The sequence below is a fragment of the Anolis carolinensis genome, chromosome 2, assembly GCF_035594765.1.
Source record: "Anolis carolinensis isolate JA03-04 chromosome 2, rAnoCar3.1.pri, whole genome shotgun sequence".
NCBI classification, from domain to species: domain Eukaryota; kingdom Metazoa; phylum Chordata; class Lepidosauria; order Squamata; family Dactyloidae; genus Anolis; species Anolis carolinensis.
This window is the reverse complement of record NC_085842.1, coordinates 155,008,631-155,032,204: the sequence shown is the minus strand read 5'-3', so window position 1 is coordinate 155,032,204 and position 23,574 is coordinate 155,008,631. Positions and strand designations below refer to the sequence as shown.

Below are 23,574 nucleotides of genomic sequence, written 5' to 3'. Positions count from 1 at the left end.
CTACAGCAGTCTGTGGAATAGGAGGAACATAGAGAACTAGGAGACTCAATCAGGTTTGTCTTCCAGGAAGTTTAGCAGAAAAGGGTGTGGCCGAGAACAGTTGATACAGAGAACATGAAGCGAAGGAAACAGAAAAAAAATATTCAACAAGTAAAAATTAAAACATCTTTCCTTTTCCCCATGGGTGTCTTTGTTTCCAGAACAGCAAATAAAGTTATTTGATAATGTGTTTGATTTGTCTTTCCTTTTGCCCTTGATCTTCTTGGTGCCAGAATTTGGCATTCATTCCTAGTTTTGCTTTTGATTTTACCACTACCCCCTCCCTTCTGGGCCCAGAACAAATTGGGGAAATCTGGTGACATTATTCTCAAATAGATTTTCCAGAGTTTAAATTAACTCCTGTACTGCAGACTGAATCTCGCCCACCAAGGTTGCCCACCAAGGTCTTTTTCTCAGCTCCTGACGCTACCTTCACATTGCATGCATGGCCAGCACATACACACATGCTACATAGCTGGAGCATGCATACAGCAACAGCAGGTACATGTGTGTGGCAGCAGTGAGGCAGGTGCATGGAGGCACATGGGTGTGAGATGGGGCAGGTGCGTTTAAGCAGTACTTACTTACTTACTTAGGCAATCCCTCGTAGTTCGAGGATGATGGTCCTCCGTCTTCGCTATTTTGGAGATGGATCCGTAGCTGGCTGAAAAGACCTATTCTTGATCTGCATGTTCTCTCGCAGTGAGGACATTGGTTTCCAGGTGGAAGGCGGTCTCGGTCAGGGTTGGCTTGACGGGCCTTCCTCTTGGCATGTTTCTCCCTTAAGCCCTCCGTTCGTGCCTCTTCGAACTCCGCAGTACTGGTCACAGTCAGCTGCTGGTCACAGCTGACCTCCAATGAGAGTGTTCAAGGGCCAGGGCTTCCCAGTTCTCAGTGTCTATGCCACAGTTTTTAAGGTTGGCTTTAAGCCCATCTTTATATCTCTTTTCCTGCCCACCAACATTACGTTTCCTGTTCTTGAGTTCGGAGTAGAGTAGCTGCTTTGGGAGACGGTGATCGGGCATTCAGACAACGTGGCCAGTCCAGCGAAGTTGGTGGTGTAGGAGCATCGCTTCAGTGCTGGTGGTCTTTGCTTCCTCAAGCACGCTGACATTTGTCCGCCTGTCTTCCCAAGAGATTTGCAGGATTTTTCTGAGGCAACGCTGATGGAAACGCTCCAGGAGTTGGGTGTGATGTCTGTAGACCATCCACGTTTCGCAGGCGTAGAGCAGGGTTGGGAGGACAATGGCTTTATAAGCAAGCACCTTGGTATCTCTATGGATGTCCCGGTCATCAAACACACTCTGCTTCATACGGAAAAATGCTGCACTCGCAGAGCTCAGGTGGTGTTGTATTTCAGTGTCGATGTTGACTTTTGTGGAGAGGTGGCTGCCAAGGTAGCGGAAATGGTCAACATTTTCTAATGTTACACCATTAAGCTGTATTCCTGGCATTGCAGAGGGATTAGCTGGTGCCTGTTGAAAGAGCACTTTGGTTTTCTCGGTGTTCAGTGAGAGGCCAAGCTTCTCGTATGCTTCTGCGAAGGTGTTTAGAGTGGCTTGTAGGTCTTATTCTGAATGCGCACAGACTACGTTGTCATCGGCATATTGGAGTTCTATAACAGATGTTGTGGTGACCTTGGTTTTGGCTTTCAGTCTGCTGAGGTTAAATAGCTTGCCATCTGTCCGATAGATGATTTCCACTCCATTGGGAAGCTTCCCAACAACAAGGTGAAGTATCATAGCGATGAAGATGGAAAATAAGGTAGGGGCAATAACACATCCCTGCTTGACACCTGATTCCACCTTAAATGGGTCACTTTGGGAGCCGTTGCTGTCCAAGACTGTTGCCTTCATGTCACCATGGAGGAGCCGCAGGATGTTCACAAATTTGTCAGGGCACCCGATTTTTTGGAGGATGGTCCAGAGAGTGCTGTGATTCACTGTGTCGAATGCCTTTGCAAGGTCAATGAATGCCATGTACAGAGGTTGGTTTTGTTCCCTGCATTTTTCTTGGAGCTGTCGTGCAGTGAAGATCATGTCCACTGTTCCTCTGGAGGGGCGGAAGCCATTCTGGGATTCTGGGAGGGTGTCTTCTGAAACAGGGAGAAGGCTGTTTGCAAGGATTCTTGTGAGGATTTTCCCAGCGGAGGTTAGAAGGGAGATACCGCGATAGTTCCCGCAGTCTGTTCTGTCCCCTTTCTTGAAAAGGGTGATGATGGTGTCATCCTTGAAGCCTGCTGGGATTTTCTCAGTCACCCACACCTTTTCAATGGGCTTGTGGAGTTGTTGTATCAGCTCAGGTCCACCCGCTTTGAAGATTTCAGCAGGAATCCCATCAGGTCTGCTGGCTTTGTTGTTTTTTTGTTGGCTGATGGCATTGCTAACTAGGCAATGCTGCAAGCTCATCCCTGGTTTGTTGTTGCGGGATTTGTGAGAGGGTCTCTTCGGCTACATTGGAGCTGCGATTCAGCAGGTTCTGGTAGTGCTCTTTCGAACATAGTGCAATTGATGTTTTGTCCTTCAGAATTTTGGTTCCATCTGATGAGTGTAGAGGCTGTATGCCATGGTTTCTTGGTCCGTAAATGAACTTTGTGGCTTTGAAAAATCCCTGAGCGTCTTCGGTATCTGCAAGGTGTTGGATTTCTTCAGCCTTCTTTGTCCACCAGGTGTTCTTGAGTTCTCTGGTCCTTCTTTGGACCTCAGCTTTTGCACTGGTATAGATCTTTTTCTTGGCAGCACAGTTGGTGTCTCTCTGCCATGTTTGGAAGGCTTTCCTTTTGTTATCAATTAGCTGTTGGATCTCTTTGTCGTTATCGTCAAACCAGTCTTGATCTTTCTTAGTTTGGTATCCAATGGTTTCTTCGCAGCCTGTGATGATGGAGGTCTTCAGTTTGTTCCAATGTTCCTCAACATTTTTGGGGTGTTCTGTGAGTAGATGATCCTTGAGTGTTGTTTGGAGAAGGGCTCATTTGGAGGGCTCCTGTAGGGCTTGGGTGTTCATTTTGCGCCTTGTTTTTCTTCCTTGGAGTCTGCGTTTGGGGACGATCTTGATAGCCATCGTGGATCGGATTAACCTGTGGTCTGTCCAGCAGTCATCGGCACCTGTCACGGCTCTTGTGAGAAGCACATCATGGCGGTTTCTGGCACGTGTAATAACATAGTCCAAGAGGTGCCAATGCTTTGACCGGGGGTGCTTCCATGATGTCTTGAGCTTGTTTTTCTGGCGGAAGAGCATGTTGGTGATGACAAGGTTGTGCTCTCCGCATTTGGTAAGAAGCAAGATGCCATTTGAGTTGCTGTTTCCGACCCCGTCTTTTCGTATAATCCCTGGCCACAGGTCGGAGTCCCATCCGACTCTTGCATTAAAGTCCCCCAGGAGGATGATTTTGTCTTCTTAAGTATCTCCGAAAGGATGGTGTCCAGTTTTCCTTGATGTCTTCGTCAGCATCTAGAGTTGGTGCATAGGCACATATGATGGTTGCCTGTTGGTTTTTGGCAAGGTTAATTTGGAGGGTTGAGAGTCGTTCATTTATTCCAGTGGGTGCCTCAGTCAGGTGCTTCACCAGGTCATTTCTGATAGCAAAGCCAACTCTGTGTATACTTCACTCTTCTTCAGGCAGTCCCTTCCAGAAGAAGGTGTAGCCTCCCTTTTCTTCCTTCAGCTGTCCCTCTCCTGCTCTCCGGGTCTCCTGAAGGGCTGCTATGTCGATCTTAAAGCATCCCAGCTCTCTTGCAATGATAACAGTCCTGCGTTCGGGGTGTTCGCTGTCAGTGTTATCCAACAGTGTCCATACGTTCCATGTTCCAAAGTTCATTTCTCTTTTTTGGCTGCAGAGTGGTGACTCCTCTGGACGCGGCAGTCCAGTCAGGGTAGGAGAGGCAGACTATGTTTAGGGCACCTTTTCTAGCCCCTTCCCCGTGTGGGGTGAGCAGAGCGGATCCTAAAAAGGTCTGCTCTGTCATGGATAGAGCTGCTGGACTACTCAACTGCCTCGGTCCTTGAGGTAGAACGACGTGAGTCCATATCCACCGCCCATGTGCCAGTCTGTGACTAGGGGCTTCCAGATTTCACAGTCCTGCCCCCGTCGCCCCTCGCTGATCACCATGGGACTTTTTTGGTTTGTTTTTATTTATCTTGGAAGATGCCTGTGCGTGATTTTTTTTAATGTGTGGAGGTCGGTGCACGGCCGGTCAACACACAGTCTTCACAGAGTGAGGTCCCAGCAGTGGTGTGGTTAACACAATGAGAGTGGCTTCTCAGTCTGTTGCAGCCTTCTTCCGTTGTAACACAGCCGTTGTAACATGTATCATATTAACCTCCGCCTGCTCCGCCATTGAGGTCTTTGGGTCTTTGGATTGTGCATACCAGAAGCTGGTATACAGGTGGCAAGACAAGTTGATAGAGATGTAGGGGAATTTATTTTACTGTGCTGCTGGATTGACTTTGCAGACCAAAACATAGCAGACCTGCTCATTATGTAATATATTGTGGATTCCTCCTCAGAATAAAAAAACTAACCTTATACTCCTTCCCCAAAATTTGTTTGTACATCTAAAGTGTGTCATGAGGCACACATTTATATACAGTACATGTACTCCTGGGCAGGATATATCTGACCTGGTGTCCTCCCATAATTTCCTTGGTCATGTTGGTGGTGAAGTTGTGCAGTGCAGCCAAACTCTTCTGAAATTCCACAGATCAAGGCAGGGTGTCTCAGAGAAGCAAACTCTGGATAAATCCTTATCTATCTTCTCATTAAAATCTTTCCAGATAGAAGTCCCAGTCTTTTTATAAGTTATATATTTTTCCCCTTGAATACCAAGTACACATTTGCAGAGAAGGACAAATGATTTTGTTCTTTTCCATGAATTTGGTTGCATCTGAATATATACATAGTGTTGATTACACATCAGATTCCATTTAAAATAAGAAGGGATTAAACCTTTCTGCAACAAATAAGGAAGTTGTGCATACCAGTCCTGTTTTTTTTTTTCATATTTATGTATCTCATGTTTTATTTCATCCAAGGCAGTGGCTCACATCTGATATCTCAGCTGAAATAAATTTGGTGGCCTTGGCAGGTAAAAGGAATCTGTGTATGCAGTGAAGCTTGTGTGCTGATGAGAACTTATCTGAAACTGGGCTATTCCTACCAAATAATGGAGCAAAGTGACCTATCTAGGTCAGCATCCAGATAGCAAAGGGCATTGATAGATAGAGGGAGAACTTAATGTCTCATTGTTGTATCAAAACATTGGGTCTGTGTTGGGTCTGGCATGAAGGACAGGGACATTATTTTGGCTTTGCTTTCAACAGTAAAATATCTTGGCCTTTCCTGAAGGAATGAGGCAGAGATGTGAAAAAAGAAAATAGAATACCTGAGGAATGATTGTGGACTGTTTTATTTTACTGCACTTAATAAAATATTCTGGATGAGGTCATCATCAAGCAATGTCAAGCAAAAACTTGTGACTGCCTTCCACCTGGAAATGTATATCCTCGTAGCGAAAGTCCATGCAGATCCAAGATTAGTCTCTACAGTAATATACAAACCCACCACCAAGACTCTACCTTTGGAAGACAATCATACTCGCCCATGAGTATGTTGATCATCAGTTTGTGTGCACATGCTTTCAAGTAACTTATTCATAGCCCCATGAATTTCATAAGTTTTTCTTCAGAAATGAATGTTCAGAAGTTGCCAGGTAATCTATATTACCTTGTTGTCTTGTAGGGACCATAAGTCAGAAAAATAGTAAACTATTGCCTATGTAGTATTGCTTATGCATATGCACATCCCTTCCTGTGAACTGGTGCCTTTCTCCAGAATGTTCCAAGACCAAAAGTTAGCTTGAAATCAACAAGTTAGGTCACTGGTATCACTTGTGCCAAGTAGGTGTGGAAGGAGAGGAAGACCCTTAGCCATTGGTCAATTTTAGATAAGCCAAGATATAAAATCCTTTGTTCGCTACGCACATGTTGCAATGGCCATTTGCATAGTACGGACCCACTAGATTGGATAGCTACGGCTGTTTTGCCTTATCATCAGCTGTGATAACAATAAAAGGCTTGTTTTATTGCTCTCCTGGAATTCTCTCCTTTGCTTCCCCTCCAGGCTAGTCTCCAACAGTCTATCTCACATCCAGTGGGAGACTGACAATGGAATACAGTACATATATACCTCTGCCTATATAAAAATGCATCTGTCAGACACACTTTCTTGGATATCACCTGGCTCAGGGAAGAGGAAGGGAATGGGAGGGAGTGTGCCTGAGTGCACAAGCAGTAGCTGCAGTGGCTACTTCTTCTCCTCCATCTCCACCACCCCAGACAAAGTGAGGTCTAGAGCAAGAAGTATGGTTGCTGGCAATTGTTTCCAGCCTTGACCCAAAGAAGAGTCTCACACCAATAAATAGCTACCTTCATGCCCCCAGGCCTCCACATTTTCACAAATGAATCTCAGTCACTGCCTTTTCTACCAAGTATTTTCCAGATGGAAATCCAATAAGTTAGCAGTGATTGGGCTATCAGCTGCCTGCTTTCACCATTTCAGTGGCTCTCCTAATGTGTTTGGCTGAACATAAATGTGAGAATATATGAAATGATGGAAGGTATGGACTCTTGCCACACATCTTTCAACTATACTTCTTTCCAGCCTTCCAAATACTGTGCAAGTATGTACAGTAGTCTCACTTATCCAAGCTTCACTTATCCAAGGTTCTGTATTATCCAAGGCAGTCTGCCTTTAAGTAGTCATTGTTTTTGTAGTAAACGTTGCAATGTTTTGGTGCTAAATTCGTAAATACAGTAATTACTACATAACTACATTGAATTGCTTTTTTTGTCAATTTCTTGTAAAACATCTTTTGGTGCTTAATTTGTAAAATCATAATGTAATTTAATGTTTAATAGGCTTTTCTCTTAATCCCTCCTTAATATCCAAGATTTTCGCTTATCAAATGTTCTGCCGGCCCATTTATCTTGGATATGTGAGACTCTACTGTATTTGCTGTAGCGCCTAAAAGATTTGGATTTGGGCACATTCCTGATTACAGAATTTCAGATGAGGGATATTTAGACTACACTGTCAAGAGTTGCTCCTGCTTAGTTTCTAGGATCAGATGGAATCTGATGATGTTTGAATATTTAGGCTGGGATCATAGGTTTACTCACACCAAATTATTTACAAAGGCTGTGCAGGGGAATGTGTACAAAAGCTGCCAGCACTGCAGTTTTACATCCTCCGCCTATCCCCCTCTCAAGTTAGATAATTTTTTCCTGTGTCTTCTGCATTTCCAGAATTTTTTTTATATTGCTACTTATTTTGTTATGCCCTGTGCTTTTTTCATCATACTTTCAAATGTTTAAGTTGTCTAGAGCCCTGAAATTTAGGAACTTCATGTATGAAAAAGAGGACAGAAACATATCTATTTGTGGCCATTTAAAGTAAATTTTCTTGCATTTCTTCCTCTTGTTTCTGTTGCAGTGAATGACTAGCTGTGTGTGTATTTTCTTTTCTCATTAAGAACTTCTTTTTCCTTTTGTATTTTAGCCAATTTTCCTTGGCCACCTATGGTTCTCAGGGAGGAGATCTGTTTTCATACAGTAGCACTTTCATTTTTCCCAGTAAGACATATTGCAATAGCTGGAAGCTAAAGAGTATATATGGCAGACACATTTAAACATGCATATACAGAATGTTCATTACTTAAGCTAATGGTGCAATAGAAGCCTAAGACAACACTGGGTTTTCCATAATTTCAAAGTTATTTAAAAACCGAAAGGCTAATACCCTTGAAAAGATACTTCAGGAATCCCCGTTTAGTTTCCCCCCCAATGTTGTTCAAAATAAAATCACAGTGATGATGATCTAAGGATGTATATATGTGGCATGTGTCTAATCTCTTTCCTGCACATATTGTCCCTGACCTCTGGTTGTCCCTAAAGGTGAAGGCCTGGAAAAAATGCAACAACCACAGAAAATTGGGGAAATCGGGTGGAGAAAAATATTTCATCTCATCCCCTAGCAGGAAAAGAAATGTGTGTGAAATCTACATGTTTCCCTAATTACAGACATTTATTCATTTCTAAACAATATTTGTATTTAATATTGATACTATAAAATCAGATATAAGGTAGACTACATATAATAATGAAGCATACAGAATTATCTATTAATTACAATTACATGACTACTGTGTAAAAGAAAAATCTACAGCTTGCAGTTCCCAGCTTGCAGTTATGTTTATTCAAATGAGACCCTGTGCCAGTTAAATTATGAGGCCTTTTCCTTGGGCCCTGAAGGAAATCAGCCTGGTAGGTCCTGTATACGCTGTCAGTTTTGTGGCATACTCCCATAGACTATCAACTCTATCATTATGTCTTGAATCGCTCCAAAACAGAACACCTTTAAATGTAGAATTGCTCCACATGAGCAAAACCTATCTTAAATATTTTTTGGGAGGCAGGAAGATGCCCTGTGCTTAAGCACACCTAAGCACAATAGTAAATCCAGCACTGTATCCATTACACCTTCCCCCTAGATATTTGTTCATTTTTGAGGGCAGAGAATGGGTTGAGAAAATGTCACATGTGATGGCCATGTTATGAGGACTATCTGAACACATTTATGGTTTGTGGAGTCCTCTCCTGAAGCCTTTACATGTTTATTGTTTAAGATCTTTATTATGTTTCTCTACACCAGGGGTCCCCAAACTAAGATCCATGGGCCAGATGCGGCCCTGCAAGGTCATTTTCCTAGCCCCTGTCCTAAACTTTAGACTTAGGGTTGACCTAAGCCTATCCTTTTTGGAGGTCTCTTTGCTTACCTATGGTCTTATGAGATCGTCTAGATAATAATAATAAATAATAATAAACTTTATTTTTATATCCCGCCCCATCTCCCCGAAGGGACTCGGGGCGGCTCACAACAGGGACAAGCCCGAAAACAACAACACAAGACATTTGACCAAAAACATTCCAACGATTCACAAAATAAATAATAAATACATTAAAATCCAAGCAATAAAATCAGAGAATTAAAAACAAACCAGGGGGGACAGGTTTCATAAAGTGCTGTGTCATGGAAATGAGTGATAAAGTGCCGTACGCTTTTAAACAGAGAGAAGTATTCTAATGCCAGCTGTATTGGGCCTGTTCATTCAAACGCGCTCTGGAACAACCATGTTTTTAATTCCCGGCAGAAAATGGGCAGGGAAGGAGCTAACCTGATCTCCTTAGGGAGAGAGTTCCAGAGCCGGGGGGCCACTGCCGAGAAGGCCCTCTCCCTCGTCCCCACCAGCCGCATTTGAGACAAAGGCGGGAGCGAGAGGAGCGCCTCCCCGGATGATCTCAGGGCTCGCGTTGGTTTGTAGGAGAGGAGGCAATCACGGAGATAGGCAGGTCCTGAACCGTTTAGATGGTCTTTTAAGGTCTCTTTGTTTAGCTACGGCCTTATGAGACCATCTAGATGGCTTTTGGAGGTCACTTTCCTTACCTATGGTCTTATGAAATGGTCTTTGAGGTCCCTTTTCTTATCTGTGGTCTTCTGATGGCCTGATGAGATCATCTAGATGGCCTTTGGAGGCCCCTTTCCTTACCTATCATCTTATGAGACCATCTAGATGGTCTTTGGAGGTCTCTTTGCTTACCGATGGTCTCATGAGACCATCTAGATGGTTTTTGGAGGTCTCTTTGCTTACCTATGGTCTTATGAGATCTTCTAGATCAGGGGTCACCAAACTAAGGCCCATGGGCCGGATGTGACCCTCTAAGTCATTTACCTGGCCTCTGTCCTAAACTTTAGACTTAGGGTTGACCAAAATCTGAAACAACTTGAAGGCACACAAAAACAATCTTATTTTTTAACTATTTCATCATTTTCCAGCCCCCCAACAGTCTGAGGGACTGTGAATCGGCTCTCCACTTAAAAAGTTTGAGGACTCCTGCTCTACACTGTGACCACCAACATTGCAGATGATGTCAGAGCAGAAGGAGAGACTGGCCTGCTTAATGATAATGTATATCTTGAGCTGAGATTTGAACACTGAAAGAAAGACATCCTAGTTTTCCTTTTCTGCTCTTGTGGTACAGTACTGTGCCACATATCAAATATTGGGTGCTAATACAGAATCACCAAGCTGCATATGAATGAGCTGGATTTTGGGACAGGTGAACAAATGAAGTAGACAGACTGGGTATTTGATGGTCATGAACTCTAAATGCCTTTCTGCACAAATATTTCTATGCTTTCTGCAGATCTGTTTGAATAGTTGCAATTTGTATGTGTTGCCTCAAGGTGGACCGTCTGTTGAGAGTACTGTATATTTTTCCAAGCAGCCAAAGCACATTATTTCGTGCACGTAAAACGCACCTGAGGGGCTTGTTTTCATTGTGATTGCTGTGCTAAATGAGGTTGCATAAGACTCTTGCTTTATGCTTCATTATTATTCTACTGCAACAATGTGAACCAATTTTTTAAAAATGAAAATAGCACATTTCGTTCTTACTCCATGAAAGGTATGTTAATTTTTTTAATCTAGTTTCATAATAACTTCTGTATCAATTCCCAGCTAGTTCAAGGCTATTTAGACATATGTATAAAAGAAATAAAACCTTTATTTATCTAGTTGAATTCATTTTCTTTGCTTTGTCAGTTGTAACCCTCTCTTTTGCAGTAGCTGGCAACTGTAGTCCTCCGCCCCCTGAATTGGGGTTGTTGGGAGTTGACACTCCAAAAGCAACGTGCACCCGTGATGTTTAAAAGTTCAGAGTTAGGACAGAGATGTTCAAAGCATAGAAAAGCAATTGTGATTAAAAAAAGGGGCTCTGGTATTTATTTTGGTTTAATTATATATGTTTTTTGTGACATGTATTCCACATAGATCCTCTTCACATGTTCTAAAAGTTTTCCCTCCTTATCTTTTAAATATAGAAATATTTTTAAAACCTTATAAAATATATTTAAAAAAAAAACCTTTTAAAGGCAAAAGGGTCATATCAGGAAGCCAGATCGCTGTGCCATGTTGAATAGAATACTGAGACTTGCTAATTGGTGCCCATATCAAATAGAAGAACTTGAGGGATAAACTGAATATTAACAGAAGAACTTTACATATTGAATTCTGTGCAGTGTTCGCTGTCCTGGCTGGGACTGATGTCAGATCAGACTGGATATTCACACAAGCTCTGCCTTCTAAGATGTGACCTGTGTTTAGTGAGAAGTACAGACAGCCCCCAAGTTACAAACAAGACAGCTTCTGTAGGTTGTTCTTAAGTTAACATTTTTTATAAATCAGAACGGGTACACTTTAAGTGTAACTCCAGCCAAAACTACAGTAGAATCTCACTTATCCAACATAAACGAGCCAGCAGAATGTTGAATAAGTGAAAATGTTGGATAATAAGGAGGGACTAAGGAAAAGCCTATTAAACATCAAATTACATTATGATTTTACAAATTAAGCACCAAAACATCATGTTTTACAACTAATCGTCAGAAAAAGCAGTTCAGTACACAGTAATGTTATGTAGTAGTTACTGTATTTACAAATTTAGCACCAAAACATTGCAATGTATTGGAAACATTGACTACAAAAACATTGGCTACTAAAAGGCTGACTGCATTGGATAATACAGAACGTTGGATAAGTAGAGGTTGGATAAGCTAGACTCTACTGTATTTATCTTTTAGCTTTGGATAGCATAGGGAAGGGTTAATACTCCTGTGGTAGTGTTTGTTTGGCTGTCTGTGCCCCTGTTCAGAAAATTTTCCTTCACTTTCTGTCTGTGTGATAATTGGATTTTGAAAAAAAACGACTTGCTGTGGAAACAAGTATTGGGGATAAATTTCCAGTTGGGACACCTTTTCTCATGCTAACTCTTCCAGGAATGAATTTCCCTTCCAAAGAGTTGATTTCTCTCACTTCCTGTTGTCTCACCTCCGTTCTTAACTATGAGTTATTTGTAAGTCAGATGTTTGTAACTCGGTGACTACCTGTAATTCTAATTTTTTTTTGTATTCCCCTATCCACAGGCAGGAAGAAAAATCCAGGGCTGAGAATTCCTAAAGAAGCATTTGAACAACCACAGACAAGCTCTACGTATGTATATCTTTTATTTTCATTTTGCGAATCAGGACTGTGTGGGAGGATGAGTGGTTGAATTTGAGATCACTCAAAAATCGTTTTCACTAACAAGCCAGTCATCATTTGTGGTTGTCAGTTTTCATCCCTTGAGACCCGAAGCACAAGATGGAAAGTTCAGGAGAGGAACAGGATAATCTCAGGATGCTGTGGAAATAGACAAGGAATCTCAGGTTCTTCTCTTGTTGGAAATGAACTTGTACTCTAGTTTTGTTCTTGTGTGTTTTCAAGTGGTTTCTGACATATTGCAACCCTAAGGTAAGCCTATCAGGATTTTCTTGGCAAGATTTCTTCAGCAGAAGTTTGCTATTGCAATAGAGAAAATCATTGGCACAGGGACCTATCTGTTGCTTGTTTGTTAGAAGAGTTGGGGTACTGGCTACCCAGCAAGTGGGCAAGTGGTTTTATGGCTGCTTAGGTTGAAGCCACTGTACAAAGGAAAGGATTGTGTACATATTTGACTTTGCCATGGCCAATCACTCATTCAAGGAAGTGCTGTGGTGGGAAAATTATTGAGTGTTTGTTTTTTCTGGAATTGCAAGGATGTAAAATTCAGTAACTGACCTACCGCTCTGGGTGGATCTACATAGCCACAGGCATCCTATGAACTGGCTTGAGCTGGAATAGGAGCCACAAAGATCCATCTATTGCGGATCCATCAGAATCCATGGATATTTTTTCTTAACTTTTCCAGTGATGGGTAGTTCTATGTCCAATCTAAAGGAAGGCAGAGCACAGCAGCAGAGGAGTGAAAAGCAGATGTTGCCAGTTTCCTTTTTTTTTTGGGGGGGGGGGGGTTGTTTGCCTTCCAGTAAGTTGCATTTCTATTTTCCTGACTACGTCAGCACTGCCCCTGTTGAAAAAATACTACTGGCTATACGGTATTTGAAACACTTTTTTTTTTCTAATGTCAGACTTGAGTATATATTTAAAGTACCTCAGGATAGGATAGCATGGCAAGGCAATCCCTTTAATGTTTTAGCGGGTGAGGGAGGTGGGGGGAGGATCACAATTAGTGCTGGAGTGTTTTATTGATGGTGGTATCTTGGACATAGCTACAGTTTTTTGATTGATTGATTGATTGATTGATTGATTGTACATCATGTACCTGATGCCTCTTTTATCAAGTTAGTCATAAGACAAACCAATATGGTTGCATTTTTATAGATCTCCAGGTAGGAACAAAGGGTGGCACCTAATAGGATTTCGTGTAAACTGTTTGTAGTCCTTTTGAGGTGCTACAAACAGTGCTGTTTATGATTGTTTCCAAGTACAGTCAAAATATGTGTTTCATTATTATCTACAACTTCAAGTATCAATTGGGGGGGGGGGAGTTTTGGAATTTAACCCTTGTGAGTAAAGTTGTTGTACTGTATACTCCTCTTTTCCAGTGGAATTAGGCCATACTGCTTTCAGCTAAGATTATCTCTGCTAAGATTTCTACCTAAGCAAGAGTGAGTTAGATCTTTGAAATTTCCTGGCTTCTTTGTTATATAAGGACTAGGTATGTGCGATCCATGAAAAAAATGGTTCAATACTCGCTTCTAAAGTAGGGGGTGCTGGCGCTTCGTTTCTAAAGTCATTTCCAAATTTTGAAGCAAAAAAAACCAAAACTTTCCAAAGCTTCGTATGTACCTTGTTAATGGTGGATGCGCATGTGCATAAAGGAAAACATCGTCAATGGGGAAAATTGAGGGGCCTCTCTCCCCGTCATTTTTGAGCTATCCTAATGAAATTTGCTACAGTGGTAGAACACATTTACCACTGTTAGCTCACCAAATTTCAAAACGTTTTCCTTATCCTTTGATTTTTGGCAAATTTTCGTAGCTTTTATAATAAACCATTTTTTAATAATTGCAGAAATCTGTTCCTGGTTTGAAAGTCTTATTTCCTGTTTCATTGGGTTGTCTTTACTTTGAAAGTCATTGTTCTACTTCAGAAACTTTGTTTTTGTGGCTGAAACCTTGTTAAATTGGTGGAGAGAGACTCAACAAACCATAATGCGCTATTTTTTATAGGACGATGTCCCTTGCTGTTTTTATGACAGAACCAATTAGGAAATGACATTTATCAACCAGGAACAGAAATCATATCACACTATCAAATCACTCCTGACAGATGGCCATCAGCCTCTGAGTAAAGAAATCTATTCCTGTTATTTCCCATTTCATTGGGTTTTCTGGGGCTGAGAGTGTGTGACCACCATGGCTAAGTGGGGAATGAAGCCACAATAGTTATCCAACTCTCAAACCACTACATGTCACCATGCTGTCCCAAAAATGAGTCCGCTGTTTCTGCCTTTGAGGCTTAGCCCCATACGAGTGGCTTTCTTCCCTATGAGGCTTAGCCCGCTTCCGATGTTACACTATGTCTTAGGAAAAAACCTCAATCTTTTGTTTTTTTATGAATGCTCCCATGAGAAAATGTATAGAATCCCCAAAAGTCTTGGGTCAACCCTCCCAAAACTCCCCCAGGATTCAAAGCTGTGTGCCAAGATCCATCACTTTTCTTCTTATCCCAGATTATATGGCAGTGGGGACTCTCATAATCCAGTTTAAATAAGATAATCTGGGATAAGATCCTGGGATATAGGCCAGTGTAAATCCAGCCTGATTCCTCTTGCAAACGAGAAGGAGGAGGAGGAGGAGGAGGAGGAGGAGAAGGAGAAGGAGAATATATGTCCCCACTGCCATACAATCTGGGATAAGATCCTGGAATATAGGCCAGTGTAGATCCAGCCTGATCTTGCAAACGAGGAGGAGGAGGAGAAAGAGAAGGAGGAGGAGAATATATGCTCCCACTGCCATATAATCTGGGATAAGATCCTGGGATATAGGCCAGTGTAGATCCAGCCTGATCTTGCAAACGAGGAGGAGGAGAATATATGCCCCCACTGCCATAAAATCTGGGATAAGATCCTGGGAAATAGGCTAGTGTAGATCCAGCCTGATTCCTCTTGCAAACGAGGAGGAAGAGGAGGAGGAAGAGGAAGAGGAGGAGGAGGAGGAGGAGGAGAATATATGTCCCCACTGCCATATAATCTGGGATAAGAAGATGATCTAGGAGTGGGTTTCTTCCTGCGCTCAGGAGTGGATGGGGCTTACACATGTCACATACACAGGAATACTACTAAAACATAGATTAAAAATGCAACCTTTTCCCTTCCCAGAGTGATACTAATATATATATATAAAACGTGAGTCCCTTTCTGTCTGAAATCTAGAGAGAAAAGTGAGGTGCCAATAATAATAATAATAATAATAATAATAATAATAATAATAATAATAATAATAATAATAATAATAATAATGTAATTTAAAATAATAGGGGGGTTGTGGAAAATCCTTAGTAGGGTGATAGTTTGCTTTCCCTGCCCATTGGGTGGAGAGTTCTGGTCTGGGGTTTTGCCAGCACATTGGGATTGATCTCCCTCCTTTTCCTCCTTTCCTCACTTAAAGTTTCTGGCAAAGGCAGGAGGGGGTTTGCAAGGGAGATCCTGCAGAATTAAAGCCCTGCAATTATCAGGCTCTCTCCTTTCTGCAAGCCCAGGTTTAAGCGCGGGAAGACGAAGTAGTTTGCAAGACAGATCCTCCCTCCACTTTTGCAAGCCCGAGTTTAAGCATGGGAAGACAAGATCCAGGCTCCCTCCACTTCTGAAGCTGGTTTAAGAGACCCATATAAAGCAACCAGTCCAAAACGGGAAGGGCGATTTCTGTCCTGAATAGCAAATGTTGATTTAATTAAAACACTTTCCCATATATCTGAAGGTTATCCGAAGGTATTTAGAGGCATGGGCACCAACGCTTCAAATAGGAAGGTTAATTCCAAAGCGCCAAACCACCTCGGAAACCCCTTTTATCTATTTTGAATAATGAATTTATTATGATAAACGACTTATTCCAAAGATTTGCCCATGCCTAATAAGGACCCCTTAACCATTCATGCAATGGTGCAAGAGACTCTTGGCTTTCCTCATGTCTTTAAGCTAAAAGTGGTTTATGTGAGGCAACACATTCTGACTCATTACTTCTATCTGGCACTCCATTTGGGCATCAATTGGCTGTTTTCACTGTCAAGTACCATATTCGCAGCATTCTTTTTCTCTCAGAAAGGGTGTGCTAGTGGTGCCTCCTTGACTGCAGACCTCAAGGCTAAACATTTGTAATGCCTCCACCCTTCTCTTCTTTGTGCAACAGACAACAGAGCTCTCCTATCGATGAAAATAAACTTGATTTTCACTGGGAACTCACGGTTGCTGTTGCAGTTAGTAGAAGCACTTGATAAGACACTCCATTATATTTCTTATGGAAAGCAATTTATCTTATCCCTCCTCTGCTTGTGACTTTTATCTTTGATTTTTCAGATAGCCTTTCTTGTATTATCTTGTGTCTGCAACATTATTGAGCCCCATACCTAGACACATCAATGGAAAGTAAATATGGCCATAATAGAGGAGTAACTCGGATTGAGATAATATTTCTTGAGTGCAGAATTATTTAGATTTGGAAAGAGTACCAAAAGTGGAAGAATAGTGGAATTATCAGAATGGAATACGATTTCAAGAACCCAGCTCTGAAAAAGGAGTTTGGTCCCATCTTGTTTCACCCATCGGCTGGGAGGAACAGGAGATTCTTCTTCCCATCTTTTCAATTTCAAGAACAAGTTAAGCAAGTGTTCAATGAAAAAGAAGTAGACCTCTCTGCAAAAAAAAAACGTTTTGTGAAAGTTCTAGTTCAGAAAGTTCGTGGGTCTTTTAAAATAGACCAAAAGTAACATTAAGTGTTCTGTCTATATGTGTAAGTTTTAAATGAGATTTAGCAAGTCTATATATTTGCCACACACTTAAAACAAAAAAGCATTAGATTTGCCCCAGTAAAATCCCATTGATAGTGTTTTCTGTGCCAGACAGCAATAGACCAGTTCTTTTAAAAAGAATGACTGATTCTTTATCCCCTACTATAAAGATGGGATTTATGGCAAAGCTCATCATTGCTCACTTAGTTGGAGCTATTTCTGTCATGGATTAGATAAACCAAGTCTCTTCCAGGTTGCCTATAAATAGGTGGGCATTTCGTATTTAGAGAAAAGGTCTGGATCTTACTCAGGGTTACCTGTGTTTATTTGCTTCCTGCCGCATCATGTAATCTTCTGTTGCTTTGTTCTTTCTCATTAGGTACGTAGGAAAGCCTAGTTTACTGGCTGTCCTTTTGTACAATAAATATGACCTTCTGTGGTTTCAGGGAAAGTTGCCACTTAGGGGTCCTGATTAATATAGTTGGATAGACATCAACTCTTATTCATTCCTATAGTATGGAGTATATAAGTGGTTGGCTGCAGTGGAAGAAAGTACAGTTGATCAGAGTAGCAGAAAACCTGAAATGGCACCGATTACCCTTTTTCTAGAGATACACACATTTACTAGTAATTCCTGCCAACTATATGAAGTAGAATAAGCTGAAAGATGTATCATAGGTCAGTGTTACAGTAAGAGAGCTTTCTTTGTTGTCCATCTGGTTCCTGGGATACTAATCTACTGTAAATATGGGTCAAGATTACTCCTCCCTAATGGTGTGCATGTTGCCGGCACAGAATCCTCCTGAGCCCATCAAATGATGTAGGGCTACTTCTGATGGGGCTCCTTTGGGCTCCATGCCAGCAGCGTGCTGGCAGCACAGAGAAGTGAAGCCTGGAGGAGTCGGGTGTACATTTGAGTTCTCATTCAAGTAGGTGGACAGGATGTGGCAGGAAGCCAGGGACAGCACAGAAATGTCATGGGATGGGATTCCTCGACCACTGATGGTTAGGGAACAAAACCTTACACTGTCCCACAGTTTTCCCTGCTGTCCCCCAGCTTCTCAACCTCCATGTGATGAGGTCTCTAGGTATGCATAAGGTGGGGTTTGTGGTATCATGAAAGACTGCAGTAGGTGTTCTACCCACAATTTTTCCCCACCCTCTGCAAAGTCCTTTGTACACAGAATATTTCACATGTGGATCTTTAGAATCCACTAAACTAGAAAAAGGCTAGTTGATGTAGTGTAAACAATTTATTTCATTGAGCATCTCTTCAAAATGTCTTCTTCAGAATCCATCTTGGTCTCTGCTACGTTTTGTTTAAATGTACTTGTATGCTGACAGAACAGTGTAGTACCTAGCAACAATTGTCAGAATTAGAGCTGTTGTGTTAAAAAATCATTTAGTTAAAGACCTTCTCTGCTGGCTGACCTTACTGATTAATTACCATGAGAGCTTAGTGGAACATTATCAATGCAGAGACCCTTTTCCTTCTAGATTGAGCAGGAGAGGAGAAAGTAAATTGTCACAGGGAAGTGCTTCCAAAGCAAAATCAGCCATGATTTTGACTCTGATGAAGTACAGTGAGATCCCTTTTTTGGGACGGGGGATAAGTTCTAGGATACTCCCTTGGATGCCCGAAACCTTAGATAGTAACAAATCCTGTATTTTGGGACCACAGTTTAATCCTTAAACAGATATGACAGAATTAAGGCAGACTTGAAACAACTCTCCACGTGGCTCATAATAGTTTCCCCCACTTCACTCATCTACTGCTCCACAGAAAGTGATGGAACCAATTTTCTCCCAACTCTCTCCCCTGTCACCTCTGCAATAGATATTTGCGCAACAAGGGAAAGATGGGAAGTCAATGTCTGACCCAAGCAATGCCATAGAATAGCTCTAGAGAACTGAGAGATGTCTACAAACTCTTCTGTTGTCTTGGTAGCAGTGAGCATGGGTAACTTAAAGCATGGAAAGCGAGCCCATGGATAAGCAAGTCTGACATGTACTCCAGACATAAATTCAAAGTATTTATGTATGATTACACTAATAGTATTATAAGAAGCTCTCATTAGAGGACCACTGCTTCTCATAAGAGTAAAAAAGAGAGTTAAAGATGAAGAGATAAGAACAGTGGTTCTTTTTCTAGAGGTGGGAGGAACAAGACCTTTTTTGGTGATGTTACAAATTCTGAATTGTTGTCCAGAATGTTAACAAGAATAATTTTAGCAATTAACTTGGAGTCATTGACTATTGTCAAAACTTTATCTTTTGAAAATGGTTGAAAAAGTTTGTGAAGGTGAAAATTTAAACTACCGTGTTTCCCCGAAAATAAGACAGTGTCTTATATTAATTTTTGCTCCCAAAGATGTGCTAGGTCTTATTTTCAGAGGATGTCTTATTTTTACATGAAGAAGAATTCACATTTATTGTTGAACAAAAAAAATGAACATTTATTATATGCTGTAGTGTACAGTAGTTGTCATCACAAACCAACATAATCAGACAAACTGTGAATCCTATTAAGAATTTCTTGTTACTACCATTATTTCCATGTACAACTGGTATGTACATTTACCAATCCTGCATGCTCTGGTGTTCTGTTTGGCGCCGGGCATGCTTCCAAATAAAAACTTTGCTAGGTCTTACTTTTGGGGGAGGCCTTATATTTAGCAATTTATCAAAACCTCTACTAGGTCTTATTTTCTGAGGATGTCTTATTTTCAGGGAAACAGGGTATATGCAAAATATAGGTTATGAAACTTGGAGACATTCCTTAGCAACAAACTGGTTAAAAATGTTAGAAACTCTTTATTCCAGGAGGTAAGCCTTCAGAAGTATTGTTGGCTTGCCAACAGATTGAAAGTTTAACTTCCAATCAAAAGTATATAAAAAGTTGGTGACTGTACGTTTTTGTTTGTGTGTAGATCCACCCATGTGGTTGCACACATGATGAGTTCTATGCAGATGTGTTAAATTTCTAACTATCTTTTCATAACTATCTTTTCATACTTGGTGCCAGTGCGCTGTCTGAAGAAGACATCTAATACACCAACCAACTTTATTCTAAACAAGTTGGGTTCAGTCTTGATGGGTTACTATATACAAAACCTCCTATACATGACTCTTTGGATTCCATTGTGGGAGAGAGGAGGAATTTAAATACAATGCCATCTAATGAAAACACTTTTCGGACATGAACTGTGAAATATTTAATGTTTGTCTTGTTCTGACTTTTTCTGTTCTTTAGGCCACCTCGAGATCTGGACTCCAAAGCTTGCATCAATATTGGTGACAAGGTACAGTGGTAATAAAATACTTTTTGTACATCAAGGACTGAGAAAGTAGTAGATTACAACAGTGAATTCAGAGTCACATGCCAATCGTATTATTTAACAGAAGTCAGTTATTCTTTTCTCCTTCAGTAATCACACCTTTATCTGTTCATCTATTAAAACCAATTATTAAAAGAATTTAGCATTCTGAAAGACCTAGAGTCCTTTTCAGATATCCTTTTACTTCTGCTTAGTGAGTGTATGAATGTACCGTATTTTTCGCTTTATAGGACGCACTTTTTTTCCCCAAAAAATAGAGGGGAAAAGTCAGTGCGTCTTATAAACGCAATGTGCCCATTCTCCCTTCCTGGATGCGTCGGCAGACGCATTCCTGGATGCGGCAGACGCATCCAGGCAGAGAGAATGGGGCGCGCGCACGCACACATCGCCCCACATCGCTTCCTGAGGAGAGGGAAGCCTCTCTGTGTCTGTCCTTTTCCTTCAGCCTCAACTTAACCCTTGAAGAAGAAGGAGGAGAGGGAAACAACCCCAGCCTGAGCCTCCCTCTCCCTTCGCCTCAACTTTCCCTCTTCCTTGCTTCCTTTCTTTTCGGCTGCCAGACAATCTCCTCCGCGCTGCCCTCTCTCCTTCCCTTCTTTCTCTTTCTCCGGCTCCTCCCAAAGCGAGGAAGAACTCCCCCGAACTTAAGGACCTTCATTCATTTCGCCCGGACACAGAAAAAGGGAAGCCAAGGCATGGGGCGCGCGCACGCACACATCGCAGAGAGAATGGGGCGCGCAGAGAGAATGGCGCGCGCGCACGGCACACATCGCCCCATTCTCCCTTCCTGGATGCGTCTGCCGACACATCCAGGAAGGGAGAATGTGCCCATTCTGCGTCCAGGCAGGGATCTGCGTCCAGGCAGGGAGAATGGGGCGATGTGCGCACGGCACACATCGCCCCATTTTGCCCTTAGTTCCTGGATGCGTCTTATCATCCGGTGCGTCCAATAAAGCGAAAAATACGGTAGTTTGTTTTTTCTTTGCCATTACTTGCTGTATGTAGAGAGCTATGTGGGAATCTTACCTTGATGCAACTGCATATTTATCTATTCAATTTCCATGAATGAGTAGAGTACGCCAGTGTCCCTGGGGCTTTGGAGGTTGCGACTTGTATCGGTGATTTTCATTTTCCCCATGCTTCCCTTCCATTTTCTTTTCATTTTGATCTGATCCCCTGTAACTTAAGTATAGCTCCCTCATAACCCAGAATGATCTGTTGTGTCTCCTAGAGACCTTTGAGTGCACAGTGGGCCACTTTGGGCAATCACGAAGGCCTTGTTTCATATAGCTGTACTCACAGAATGGTGCACTTAGCTTAGTATAGTGGAACCTCGACGTAAGAGCACCACAACTTAAGAGCATTTTGAGTTAAGAGCTGTCACTCATCCAGGTTTTGCTTAGACATAAGCAGTGTTTTGAGTTAAGTGCTAGTGCCAGAGGGAGTGCTCGCATGAGAGAACAGGGCTTTGGGACTTCAAGAGAGCAGCCTCCATACCTCATTCTCTTGTCCACTTTGGGAGATTGCTGTCCACTTTGCTCTTGCCCACTTTGAGGAACTTTGGGTGTGCTAGAAAGCTCAGGGCTATAAATTAGCAGCAAGGCTAGAGCCCATTGCTGGCTGCAACTGTCTTACTTTCAAGAAAGAGCCTGAACCCAGCATCACATATAGCGTGGAATCTATCAAACTTTCCAGTTTTGTCAACTTGTAAGCCTGTGTATCAAAGACCTTGTTTGATGTGTGCGGTAAAGACTTTTGTTTTGTGTATGCTTGAAGATTAACATCGAGATAGTACTTTCTGTTTTCTAAATTGCATTATCGTTATTTTGGCTGAAGTAAAGCTCTTTTTATTTGCTTTCACTTGTGTCTAAGGCTGTTAGAACTGGACATTGGGTTAGTTGATTTTGTGTGGATTTTTTTCCTGGTATATTTGGCTTCATGAAGAGGGAGCAAGAGAGAGACTAAGAGAGGGAGAAAGGCTGGAATAAATACAATATGAAGAAAATGATGCATCTACCTCTTCATTTTGTGCTTCCTTGCTGCAACTTTATAATAATAATAATAAAACTTTATTTATACCCCGCCACCATCTCCCCAACGGGGACTCGGGGCGGCTTACATGGGGCCATGCCCAGACACCATACAATATAACAAAATAAAACAACATATCATAACACAATATAACAGTGCAAAAATAATCATATACATTACAGCACAAATCAGAGAAAACAGTAAAAAACAGGGCGGGCCACATGAACACTTAATTAAAAACTCGGGAGAGAGAGACATAGGAATAGGGGGAAACAGGGAAATAAAATGGTGGAGCAGTCTAAAGGATAAAAACCAAGGGGAATGGCCAGAGCAATATATTACATTTACTCCCCAAAGGCACATCGGAAAAGCCATGTTTTTAGATCTTTCTTAAAGGCTAACAAGGTGGGGGCTTGCCTAATCTCAGTGGGCAATGAATTCCACAGTCGGGGGGCCACAGCAGAAAAAGCCCTCTCCCTCGTTCCCACCAGACGGGCCTGGGACAGAGGCAGTGGCGAAAGGAAGGCCTCCCCGGATGAACGAAGGGAACGAGCAGGTTTATGGTAGGAGATACGGTCCCTAAGGTAGGTGGGTCCCAAACCGTTTAGGGCTTTATAGATGATGGTCTGCACCTTGAATTGGGACCGGAAAGTGAACGGCAGCCAGTGGAGCTCTTTAAACAGGGGAGTAGATCGTTCCCTGTAGCTCGCCCCTGTTATTAATCTGGCAGCCGAGCGCTGGACCAATTGTAGTTTCCGGGCCGTCTTCAAGGGAAGCCCCACGTAGAGCGCATTACAGTAGTCCAGTCTAGAGGTAACTAAGGCATGCACCACCGTGGTCAAGTCAGACTTCACGAGGTATGGTCGCAGTTGGCGCACAAGTTTGAGTTGTGCGAAAGCCCTCCCGGCCACCGCCGACACCTGAGCCTCAAGCGTCAACGCTGAATCCAGGAGGACCCCCAAACTGCGGACCTGTGATTTCAGGGGGAGTGCAACCCCGTCCAGCACAGGTTGCCACCCAATACCCCGATCAGATGGGCGACTGACCAGGAGGGCCTCTGTCTTGTCAGGATTGATCCTCAGCTTGTTCCTCCTCATCCAGTCCGCCACAGCGGCCAGGCACTGGTTCAGAATCCGAGGGGCTTCCTTGGAGTTAGATGGAAATGAGTAGTGGATTTGCGTGTCATCTGCGTAGAGATGGCAACACCCTCCAAAACTCCGGATGAC

The 23,574-nt window shown here is 42.2% G+C and overlaps 1 protein-coding gene across 3 annotated transcripts in view; it reads left to right on the top strand.

The window, feature by feature from the left end:
* The window catches only part of map2k6 (mitogen-activated protein kinase kinase 6), a 114,371-nt gene that overhangs the window by 49,651 nt on the left and 41,146 nt on the right, over positions 1-23,574 (top strand). For all 3 annotated transcript variants that reach the window (XM_062970867.1, XM_003216980.4, XM_062970868.1), the window contains exons 2-3: positions 12,077-12,143; positions 20,233-20,281. In XM_062970867.1, coding sequence (XP_062826937.1) covers positions 12,077-12,143; positions 20,233-20,281 — 116 coding nt within the window. The remainder of the gene's footprint in view (positions 1-12,076; positions 12,144-20,232; positions 20,282-23,574) is intronic.